The sequence below is a fragment of the Toxotes jaculatrix genome, chromosome 6, assembly GCF_017976425.1.
Source record: "Toxotes jaculatrix isolate fToxJac2 chromosome 6, fToxJac2.pri, whole genome shotgun sequence".
Classification (NCBI taxonomy): domain Eukaryota; kingdom Metazoa; phylum Chordata; class Actinopteri; family Toxotidae; genus Toxotes; species Toxotes jaculatrix.
The window spans coordinates 16125037-16136573 of record NC_054399.1 but is presented as its reverse complement, the minus strand read 5'-3'; the positions used below and the strand labels follow the sequence as shown (position 1 = coordinate 16136573).

Sequence of the window (11537 nt, the reverse complement as noted above, 5' to 3'; positions counted from 1 at the left end):
TAAAACCATATGTTTGCATTAGTCAGGCCAATTATATTTGACAGAGTGGTGCTTCATTGTACATCTATGATCTTTGATTGAGGCCTTATATGCCCACAGCACCAACTGTGCATTTGCACAGTTGACAAGTAAATTACATGCTTTCAACAGGCATGACTAGTGAGTAGTGGAAAAAATACGAAGTTGAAATAACAGACGCAAAGACATTACTTCTATGTCTTTAATTCTCTTTATTTCAAAGCCTTTCCTTTTTCAAAGCCAAGATTACTTATTGTAACAGTGCTTTGTTAATGTCAGAAGCAGAAGAAGACACCTTTCAGAGGATACTCCCTAAACAGAGGAACTCACAATAAATCACAGAGCCATAATGTTATTGTACAACAGAGCACACACCGAGATAAAAAAGTATTCTTGAGGTAGCCACACATCCGAATGGACAACATCAGTAATAAATCTTTGAACTGACCCACTGAGCATTTTAAGGCCTTTTCATAACACACATAAACAACAAGGCACAGGAGAGAGTCAGTGTCAGAGGTCACCTCATATGTAAACCTGAGGCTTTCACATTTGATAAACATTTTAGGGGCAGCTCTTTCACAACCATTTCACTTCTCGGAACTAACAAAGCAACAAGGTAAAATATCAGCACCTGCAAACTCAGATCTAAAACCTGCCCATCATTTCAATAACTCCAGAGAGTTTTAAACCACATAGCCAAGATGAAGTTCAGTTCTGTTCGGTTCATTGTTCCGGGATGCTACTTTGTGGTAAAAATCATGACACTGAACAGCAAAAATACATATGACACACACTGCTAAAAAAAACAATGACTAGTTACTCAAACTCACTGGCATTTTAACTAAAAAGTCTAGGAAAGGCCACAAGACCACTACTGCTGCTGAAACGCCAAGCACAGTGTTAGTTTACTAAAACTAGCTATGACAGTTTAAAACTATATCCTTGTTTCCCACAGGAAGGTCATTTTGTTGGGGATACATAGGGTGCTGACGCAGCAGGTAGACCATTCAAGCATTAAAAAGTTCTACTGAAATGTATAAAACTGAAGCTGTGTTAGGTGGTGTGGGCTGTCTTTTTAGCAACCACTCAGCTGGGGAGGGAGATGCTGGTCTACTAAGTGAAACAGACAAACCAAGAAACAAAAAAAGCATTAAACGGAACAATTACAACTGGGAGTGGCACCATCACAGACAGAGTGAAGGAATTTGCTGTAGTTTGTTTAACAGGAAAGAATAAACCAAATCTCAGGAAGTTAAAGCATAAGTCACCCAGAAAGCATATCTCACAAGCATAATGATAATTAATAGGGGCAAAAGTTTAAAATGTATGTGTGCATGTCTGGAAAGCTACATATTTGAAGTTAAAGTGATTGAAAATAAAATACAAGATGCAAGCACTCACACTGTTTGAAAAATGCTGACCAAATTCCAGATTATGGAAAAAAAAGGGGAAAAAAAAGAAAGTGCTACAGAAATAAAAGTCCAGGCCCAACTCTGACTGAACTGAGAGTACACTTCATCAAATCCTCAGGTAAAATAAGCAGCTACATCTGATTAAATGAAGGGAGGAACAGAAAGCTTTAATCGAGTAATACCAATTAGGGCTGTACAACTACAGAAAAAAAGAAAACCTGTATTTTGCAGTTTGTTCTTGCAAAGCAGAAAACTGTAAAAAAAAAAATGCAATTTTTCTACACGGTTTAAGATATCATTGATCATTTGTTCAGTTATTTGAAATTGAGACTGTAGACAGTGTTTAGTTTATGTCACTGGAAACACAGCTCACGCAGCAGAACTACTGTATTTAATGCAGTTCAAAGTAACAACTGCAATGCTCAATAATTTCTCAAATAATTGTGCAGCCAAAGTGAAATTTTGACAAACCCAAAATATGAATCAAGAGACTTGAGATCTGAAAAATAACATTGCACAGCCTGGGGCCAGATCTCAGTGAGGTGAATGTGGAAGTTTTCTGTCAGAGTTGGGCTGACAAACTGGGGGAAAATGAGCTGGAACCAACCCGTTCCCTGATTTAAATAACCTTTGTAAAAGAAGGCAAATTTACAACTTCTTATAAAGAAAAAGGACGCAAGAAACAATTCAACATTAAATGTGAAACAGCGCAGTTAGGATTTAGAGCAGCTGGAAAAATATCTGAAAGAAACTGAAATTAGCAAACCGAGTTTACTGCTAAACATTTATACTTAAATCATAATGTATCATGTACATTAACCATTTATAGAGACTCAGGTGTAAACACCCATTGCCTGAAACATATTGTGACCAAGTAAAACTCAGAATTTAAAGATGAAGTACTACAGAAGTCAAATAATGTAGAGTACATTTAACAGTTTACCCAAACATGACTTCTATAACCATTTCAATAACCTTAACCATAAAAGGTGCAATAATAGAAGTCACATTTGGGGATTCAGGTTGTAATATCTGCCACACTATAGACCTTTTGGATCTTTATTGTAACTGCACATAAACAAATATGAGCAGCATTCTGCTGCTGTGTTTTTTTAGTGAACCTATAGTAATTTCCATTTATAAACTCCAAGGTCAGAATGTTTCATGTTCCTTGGAAGTGGGAGAAAAGCTTACGATACAGTGTGACCAAGAGTTGTCTTCAGACTCCGGTTTTATCTTGTCACCATCGGGAAACATTAAAACATAACTCAATCAGTTTTAGCAAAACAGAAAATGAAAACCCAAGACAAAGAGAAACAAACACTGAAAATGTCCCATATCCTGAAGTTTTCGTTTTGTCCAAGACAAGACAACAATTAAAAAAAGAAAGGAGTTTGGCTACTTGTGGTTAAGTGCAATTTCTCTTGTGTGGTGAGGGCTGGAGAGGCTGGTTGGCATCTGGAGGTCACTTAGTGGAAGTGCTGCTGGCAGTGTATCTTCTCCTCGGCCTGGTCCAGAAGCTCCAGCATCTCCTGGACGATGGCCTTCAGCGCACGACCCAGGTCTTCCCCACTGTAAGGCTTTCCAAGAGGAGGCACGTGGATGAAGGCAGAGCGACCATGGCTCAGGTACAGAGACGTGTAGTAGGTGAAATCACAGAGATATCTGTCAGGGAAGAGAGCAGGGCACTGAATGAATGAAGGGCCTGTCTCTAAGAAAAGGAAGTTCAAATAAAAGCTATTTACTGGTCACATACTGCTTTACTTGGGTATTTGGGTTTCGTCAAGTTATCAATGATGTTATTTTCCACTTTGTCCAATGTACACATAGATGTATTTATAAGTTTCCCCATACCTGCTAGACATTTGCGTATTGTGCTGAGCAAACATACTGTATGAAAATCCCTTTAAGTGTAAAATTACAATTTATTTCAGTAGAGACATGCCAAAGACATTCAGCTGTCAACACCACAGTGGAGAACAGCCAGTCCTGGAAGGGAAACACGTTTCGACTGTGGCAATATGTTTGGGTGTTTGGTCGAAATCTGTCCCCCCACTGAAATACAAAAGACTGTCACAAGTATTTTAGACATTTATATATAGGGGACACAACAATGTCATAGCAGATATATTTCTTAAGACTCAAGGAAGAGCAGTGTCAAGTGTGAAGTTGTTTGGACAATGCTCTCAAGAAAGCTGCAAGCTGGATTAACACAGGCCAAGCAATCAGATCCTACTCACAGCCACATGTTGAATGGGCACTGAACTAGTTATCCTGTATGAAAGGCATATAATCATCAATAAATACAATCAGGAGTGGGTATAAACTGTGATGTATGAATTGCTGATTTTTTTATGGTCATTTGCTACTTCCATTCTTGATTGAGTAGTTTTGAGTTCCTTTAAAGCAACAGTACATCCTACTTTTACTCCAGACCTCAACTGTCTGTAATACTGACAAACTGAATTCCAACTGAATGTGTTATAAAGTGATGTTAAACATGTGAATCAGTCTCTATTCCATTACAGTTGAAACATGTCGTCCAGAGGTGGAAGGCAAAACAAAAGGCCGACTCAAACTGGAAAAACAAAATTACCTTCCGGCATCTTTGGAGACAGACACAGCTACTCCTAGCCCAGAGGCGGTCACTCTCTTGCAGACTGATTCCATGTCAATAACAGAGTCAATGCAATCCGGACCTCCCACAATGCAACACTGTGAATCAGGACAAAAGCTGCTGTTGTCCAGACCCTTGTATCCATGATTTCTGCCACACTTCTCCAGCGTGACAGTGGTGGCCATACCTGAGACTCCAACATGAACAACCAACTGGCAAACATAGGAAACAATACAGAGACAAAACCAGAATTACTAAAATGATACTGCCCCATATCACAAATTTATCACAGTATATCAGTGGCTGCTTTTTGGCAGATCTCTCTGTTTCCACTCTTTACATGTAGCAAATCCACACTCAAGCCAGTAATTTGTTGAACAATTTGACAACTGTGTATAATTTAAATTAATGCAGCATGTATTCCTTGTATTCCTTATTATGAAATTGCTCTCAGGGCCTGTCAGATTCAATTATAACTTTAATATTTGTACCTTTACACAGACCTCAGACGTGTAGCGGTAAAATCTGACCTAACCTGGAACTGAGGCATATACAAGCTTTTCACCTAAAAATCCCCTTCTATTTAAAAGTAGAATAATGTGAACAGGTCACGCCATGTTCTCCTCTTACCAGTGGATGATACTGCTTCCATAATGAAGGAACCAAACTCTGGACCGTCTGGTACTCTACAGGAACCTCGTACACATGCAAGTCCACTTCACTGCCCAGCCCGAGCTTCTTCAGTTCCTGACAGGACCAAAACAAACATAAAAGCTAAAATTCTTTCCACAACTTATGACTTACTTGTCATTTCTTGGATTTGACAAAACATTCAAATTTATTTATTGTTTCTGAAGCATTCAACCACATCTCATGGCCTTTAGCAGCTGATGGAGTTGCTTAATTGTCATTGGAGAGTGGAGCGCTCCATGACACGGAGAAGTTCCTGCTATGTGATGTAATTGAAAGTTTCAGAAATGTCAAAGAATTTGGAGGCTGTGTTGAAACTGCTGTTTGGGATAATAAATACTAAATAATAATAAATAAATAATAAACACTAAATTCTACTTTAGCACAATGCTCTATCCACTGTTACACTACTCTGGTGTTTCCAGTTTACAAAAATTAAATGTAATCAAGCTATTTTTAGAGAAAATATTTGTTACTGAATAATGTTCATTAAAACAAATTAAGACAAGACTGATTAGAGAGAATGCATCACTGACAAGATCCAACATCAACAATTCAAAGACATGAAAAATGGTCAATGTATTCAGCCCAAAAAATTTGATGAGAGATGTTGAAATGATAGCGGTACTCTACTCAAAGTCAAGTTAGATGTACACAAAATAGACTCATACACAAATGAACTATTACTATATTCGTAACAACATCGTGTTTGCACTACTGAAAAATCTGTATTATGAAAACAAAAAATGTAACAGCTTCATAAATAAAACCAACATAAGAAATCCAAACAAAGAAATGCAATCATACATATTATAAGTAAGACAAATCGGTGTCAGATTCACAGCCAGTCGACCAACACCTCCCCCAATCTCTCTGCTGGACAAATAGCCCTGGACACTGACCCCCACTTGTATTGAAAAGAGGCTTGTTTGACCACGTCTGTGACCCCGCCACAAAGCGGCCTTTTGTTTGCCTTTAATATCCTTATCAAGTCCGTCTAGACACCCTGACCACCACCATCATCATCCCCACCACCCCCACCCCCCATATGCAGTTTCCCCAGCAGGGCACAGGGAGCTTCTAAGACACACTGCTGCACGGTGTGACGCTGGCCGGCAGCTACCACAGCATCATGTCACCGCCACACAAACAGGTTCAAATCTTTTTTTCTTAAAATTGACATATAACATTTTGGAAAAGGTTGAAAGGATTTGTTTCCCTTTGTGTAATAAATTATACCTAAGTGTGAACATGTCTAATGCGACATACAAACAGATCCACTGAAAATTCAAAAGTCTCAACATTTTCATCTAAGAACTTATTCATATTATTTAGGTTCAGGAGACAATTCAATATATAAAAAAGTGCAAAATGTAATTCATGAATATGTGCGTTCTAACAGCAATACAGGAGGAAAACATACCTGTACTGCTACCCAGCTGGCGTTGACCGTGTGCTCTCCAAATGGCCCAAAACCTGTAAGACACGTCAGTTCAGGGGAGACTTTTATTTTCACAAACAGAAACAAAATACAGTTGTGTAGTATGATATAAGCATTAATTTTTATTCACAATGGGATCACTTAGACTATTATCTATTGGAAAAAAAAAATTGCAAATGCAAATACAATAGTTTTGGAGAAAGGAATATGGTAGAGATATTTTAATGTTTTGGTTTGACTGCAAGATACAGTCAAACTTCGCTGAATGTAACATTTGTAATTAAGACTATTTATCTTGTACCTTTAACTCTTTGTAGAAGTATCCCTTTCAATATTTTAGATTTTTGAATAAATGTAAACCATCTTTTATATTTAAAAAACTGAGATGCTGCTGCTGCTTAAGATTTGCTGCTTGAGTTTATAAATTCTGCAGAGTTCAAGCGTGTAAAATGAATCACTATAACTAAAAATCTCTCCCTGCACTACTCCATATGACCTACAAAAAAAATTGGAGCAGCAGCAGTCATCGATGGATAGTCACTCAGTGTTGTTTATATAGGGATCTATAACTGATCCCCCACTACCACACTTTCTAGGGTCAGCGAGTCCCTGGGGGGTTGGGTGGAGGGGGGGGGGTCTGTCTGTCTGACAGGCTGCTGAAAAGGAGCAGTGAGAGGGGCCAGCAGCTGCCAGCCGGCCAGCTATTGTCAAGGTGCCGTTCCCAGGCAATCTACACATCTTCGATCAGCTGGGACTGCGAGCTTCTGCACTCCTTTGTGTCTGAAAACACCAAATCACTGCCCCTGTTACTTCTGTTTACATCAAATGTTGAAAACTGTAGTTTATGCACTTTGGCTGGAAGGGGAATTGTACGGAGTCTTGTTTTTGGGAAAACAACCCTGTATAAAATATTTATGTTCACTGATACATTAATATCACTGAAATTATAACACAAGATTTTCTTGTTTAAAGAATAGTAATGCAAATTATGTTTTCTGCAATCAAACGCAAAACAGCTTCTAAAGACATATTGGTAGGACGCAGCGGAAAATAACCAGTGTGTCCTCATTTGCATATTATACTGCAAAATTATGTACCTAAATAGGAAATAAAATGCATGAGCATCCATGAAGTAATCCAGAAATCAGTTCAGTAAGATATCAATAGTGTAATGAAACACTGTCTTTGGTTGGTTATTTACTTTTAATCAACTTGCACACTTCTGTAATGATACCATGTGTGGAAAAAGGCCTGGTGCTCAGAAGAAGTCCAACTGTTTCACAGTAGATCAAACTCACAATACAAAGACAGGATAAATGTCTTAATTATACTGACAGGTAACATCAGCCATAGTCAATTTTACAGATGAAAAATAATTTTATCTCATTTATGAATGTAGGCTACGTTTCTTAAAATGAATGTACTCCTAAACTGATTTCAGAGTAATCCATGAAGAAAAAAATGTATATATGTGTAAAGACACCGCATAATCAACCAATTCTTAGTGAATAATATTACATATTAAATTTTGCTTGAATGTTTACCTCTGTCATGTTGTATTGTTTCATATGGCCTTTCAGGAAAAGACGAAAAGAAATATAAGATAATCCCCCCTATCTTATGTGGGGAATTCCTGAACACAACAAGGAGGTGTTATAAAAACCGTAAACAAAACGTTTCGGTTTCCTTCAACTGTTTACAACTGCAGCCGAGAGGAGCAGTAACAGCCTGACGCCATTAACGCGAAACTGACATCTCCACAACTTTTCCTCCACTTCACCCGCTGCCGGCAGACGGCAAAACGACAAAAATAGCAGCAACAAAAACAGACAAACCTGTAACCACCACAGTCCGTTTACTGTTGTCCATCTCCTGTCCCGATGCAGAGGATAGGTTGCTTTTTTGTTTGTTTCTCGGTGTTTATTTTGAAGCACAACGGTGAAGAAAGTCGTTACCCTCGACAGCTGACGGCTCGGCTACTTGGACTGCTCCTTCTGCTACAAGCCAAACCGCCGGTCCTCCTTCCTCCAGGCTGCGTAAGACGTGACGTCATTACGTCTCAACAAGACGCTTTTTTTCGTCCTCTGCTTCTCCTGTTGATAGATAGCTATGAAGGAGTGGTCATAGATGTTAAACAGAATTCATTTATACAATGTAGATACATCTGGTTAAGGTACATGGCAACATGTGTTAGTGTTACAGAGTTATTATACCCCCGTTACCAGCACTGTGTCTTCTAGAGAGGATGAAGACGCGCTTCCATACTGAATTTCCAGAGCTATCTGTGAAAATTGTTTTAAAGCCCATGTGTTCCCTTTGCTTTACAGTTGGTTAGCTGTCTTTAATTTACATATTTAGGAGAAACAAAGCGGAAATACCCCACCGTCTTCACTTGATTGCAAGCATCACGGTGTTTCTTTGGATGCTTTCCTCACCCTCCTGTTGGACATTCTTTTTTTCTCTTTTGATTTTTCTGCGTTTTAATAGTTAAAGGAACTCACTATTTATTCAATACTCCTACTCCTACTACTCCTACTCCTACTACTACTAATAATAATAATGTGGCTTGTAAATAAGTCTTTTTTGACTGTAGAGGGCAGCATCTCATAGCACGTCCATGATTTTGCACCGGAAACTCCCTGGGACTCGAAGAAGAACAGTAGGAGGTAAAATCGTGTCTGCTGAAGACCGAGACAGAAAGTAAGACGCAAATCAAAGAGAGATACTAACACAATGGTAAGTATTTAACCCTTGGCTTCACACAAAACGTTGGTAGTTATGTCTATGATTTTCAGTAGCATGCCTGTTTCTCAGCACTGAAGCGCACAGTGATGCTCGGTAACGCTACGCAAGCTAAGTGCAGTTAGCTGCTGAAGCTAAATTAAATAGGTTTTCCAGTGTTTTTATTTGTTTTGTTTTTTGTTTTTAACATACAGCTACAACAAACCTCTTTGTTGTGCTGAATGTCCTGAAGTGAAAATATTAGCTTATCTAATCTCAGACCCTGGTACCAATCGCCAGGTTCACATTTTTAAAAAGTTCTTAGAAGACGCTAAAATGTCTTTAATATCATGTACAAAGATCTTGAATATTTCCATTAATTGCTGGTGTAGATAATAATAGTTATAACTTTTATGATACCTTTGCCTGTTTTCAGAGTCTTGTGACTGAGCTCTGTGACTTTCAAATAAGAAATATGTCATTTCATTTTTTTCACTTGTCAATCCCGGTTGTCCAACCTGCTCAGATAACTAAATAATACTGATGGCAGGTGAATTCCTGTGTATGACTTGTTTTTCTGTCACTTTGCAGCTTCCTCTATCTCTGCTGAAAACTGCCCAGAACCATCCTATGGTGAGGAGACACTGAGCTCTTTCTGCTGCCAAAGAACTGTATCTATTGACTGAATAATAATTTAGTCTGTGAAATGCTGAACATGATAAAGAATGTATATTTCAGTGTATCAGATCAGAAAGTAATGTCTGAAATTGTTTAATTGTTTATTGTTGCTGTTTTGTTTGTCGTGTCCTCTCTGCACAGTTGGTGGAGCTGAAGAACGGAGAGACCTACAACGGTCATCTGGTCAGCTGTGACAACTGGATGAACATCAACCTAAGAGAAGTCATCTGCACCTCAAGGGTAAAGATGAGCTCTGCTTTAATTTCTCGTCTGGCACCAAAACATCTGGCACAGTGCTTCCCACAGTAAAGAGAGCACAGTAAACATGTCTTTGGTCCAGTGTTAGCAAGTAGCTTTAGGTGGATGGTGTACAGTAAGTGTCTTGTCTGCTTAGTTTACTTTATGACTCCTATTTAATTTAGTCACACAAACAAACTTGGATATAAGACAGAAAGACAACAATTAGTCATTACAAAAATACAGGATAGCACAAAGATGTTTTACTGTCCATCGAAGTGTAAACTGAAACTCAAAAAGTGATATTATTATTAGTATGCATTTGGATGTGTTCACACCCCCCCTAACCTCTGATAGGATGGAGATAAGTTCTGGAGGATGCCTGAGTGCTACATCAGAGGAAGCACGATCAAGTATCTCCGAATCCCTGACGAGATCATCGACATGGTGAAGGAGGAGGTGGTGTCGAAGGGCCGCGGACGTGGAGGCGCCCAGCAGAACAAACAGCAAGGCAAAGGAAGGGGAGGAGCTGGCAGAGGTGAGTGGAAACGCTCCCACGGATGTTTGCTTTCACAACATATTGGAATTAGTGTTTCAGGTTGTTACCAATTTTCTGTGCTAATACAAAATTTACACACACTCTAGGAAAAATTTGTCATAATTATATGTTTTGTTGGGGTGGGGGAAATGGAAATCTGAACAATATTTATCAAAGCTGACAAAATGAACTTTTCTCTCTCTCCATTGGTCTTTTATGTTTCTCTGCAGGTTTGTTTGGTGGTCGTGGCAGAGGAATGACTGGCCCTGGTCGGGCCCAACAGCAACAGCAGCAGCAGCAGCAGCAGGATAAGAAACCAGGCAAACCACAGGGAATGAAGAATCAGCACTGACAGACACCATAGCACACTCAACGATATTCCTGCGTATTCAGAGTGATTACTCCTTCAGTACATGAAGATGAAATTACTTCTCTGGTGTTTTCTTCTGCTGAGATGTTTGTCAGGACTGACTGTTGCAGAAATCACACTGGGAGAAGTTGAGAGAAGCTGTGCATGTGCACTGAATTTTGTTTTTTAGTATCTTTAAGTCTTTACGTTGGTAATAACATTTTTTTTTAACCATTTACCAGTGTATCAGTCAGAGCTGATAACTTCTCCTTTAGTATCAATATGTAACGTGTCATTACAACTTTACATTTTGTATCATAAATTACATTTAATCATTATTCAAAAATCAGTTTTCATCAGTTGGTACACTGGAATGAGGCTTTTGTTTTTGTTTGTTTTTTATTTTGCTTGTCAACTTGTCTCTTCAGGTGTAGCTTTCATTGGTGAAGAAACTGCCCAGCCCCAACTTCAGTTGCATGAATATATTTTTGCTTTTTATTTCTGTGTTGTTTGTGAAGTTCTGTTATTTGCAACCTTTTGGCTGCAGCACTGTACAGTCCGATCACAGCAGGTGAATAGTAGACCAGCAGCCGCCAGAGGAGGATTCAGTCCCTGGAAATTAACACTTTTGTTAAAGCATTTATAAGACGACACATGATGATAATGGAAAAAAAGTTTCTCATGTTCATAAGTCTGACCTGGATGAGTCCAACATGTGTCAGGTTGGTTGGGTTTCGTTTTATCTTTGTATCAAAAGACAATGTTGTAATTTATTTACATGAGAACATGAGAATAAAACAACTTTTGTTAAAGTGGTTGTATTTATTTGAAAT

At 38.6% G+C, this 11537-nt stretch overlaps 2 protein-coding genes across 2 annotated transcripts; one reads left to right on the top strand and one right to left on the bottom strand.

Moving 5' to 3' along the window:
* Positions 1-217: 217 nt before the first annotated feature.
* LOC121183325 (pyroglutamyl-peptidase 1-like) lies at positions 218-8193 on the bottom strand. Its single transcript, XM_041040355.1, has 5 exons — positions 8017-8193; positions 6164-6216; positions 4681-4797; positions 4030-4262; positions 218-3098 (listed from the first exon to the last, which is right to left on the bottom strand). The coding sequence occupies exons 1-5, from the start codon at positions 8048-8050 to the stop codon at positions 2903-2905; spliced, it is 633 nt and encodes a 210-aa protein (XP_040896289.1). The 5' UTR covers positions 8051-8193; the 3' UTR covers positions 218-2902.
* Positions 8194-8795: 602 nt separating this feature from the next.
* Positions 8796-11537, top strand: lsm4 (LSM4 homolog, U6 small nuclear RNA and mRNA degradation associated). Its single transcript, XM_041040356.1, has 5 exons — positions 8796-8917; positions 9494-9535; positions 9722-9820; positions 10175-10355; positions 10586-11537. The coding sequence occupies exons 1-5, from the start codon at positions 8915-8917 to the stop codon at positions 10705-10707; spliced, it is 447 nt and encodes a 148-aa protein (XP_040896290.1). The 5' UTR covers positions 8796-8914; the 3' UTR covers positions 10708-11537.

What these genes read in the sequence shown, in the direction of transcription:
- lsm4 (XM_041040356.1), top strand. An exon ending in CTGCCCAGAACCATCCTATG is followed by an intron (nt 9,536 to 9,721) that starts GTGAGGAGACAC and finishes CTCTCTGCACAG; the next exon opens with TTGGTGGAGCTGAAGAACGG. An exon ending in AAGGGGAGGAGCTGGCAGAG is followed by an intron (nt 10,356 to 10,585) that starts GTGAGTGGAAAC and finishes GTTTCTCTGCAG; the next exon opens with GTTTGTTTGGTGGTCGTGGC.
- LOC121183325 (XM_041040355.1), bottom strand. Translation starts at nt 8,050, where the DNA reads ATGGACAACAGTAAACGGACTGTGGTGGTTACAG. An exon ending in GGAAGCAGTATCATCCACTG is followed by an intron (nt 4,263 to 4,680) that starts GTAAGAGGAGAA and finishes TATGTTTGCCAG; the next exon opens with TTGGTTGTTCATGTTGGAGT. An exon ending in GTCTCCAAAGATGCCGGAAG is followed by an intron (nt 3,099 to 4,029) that starts GTAATTTTGTTT and finishes CTTCCCTGACAG; the next exon opens with ATATCTCTGTGATTTCACCT.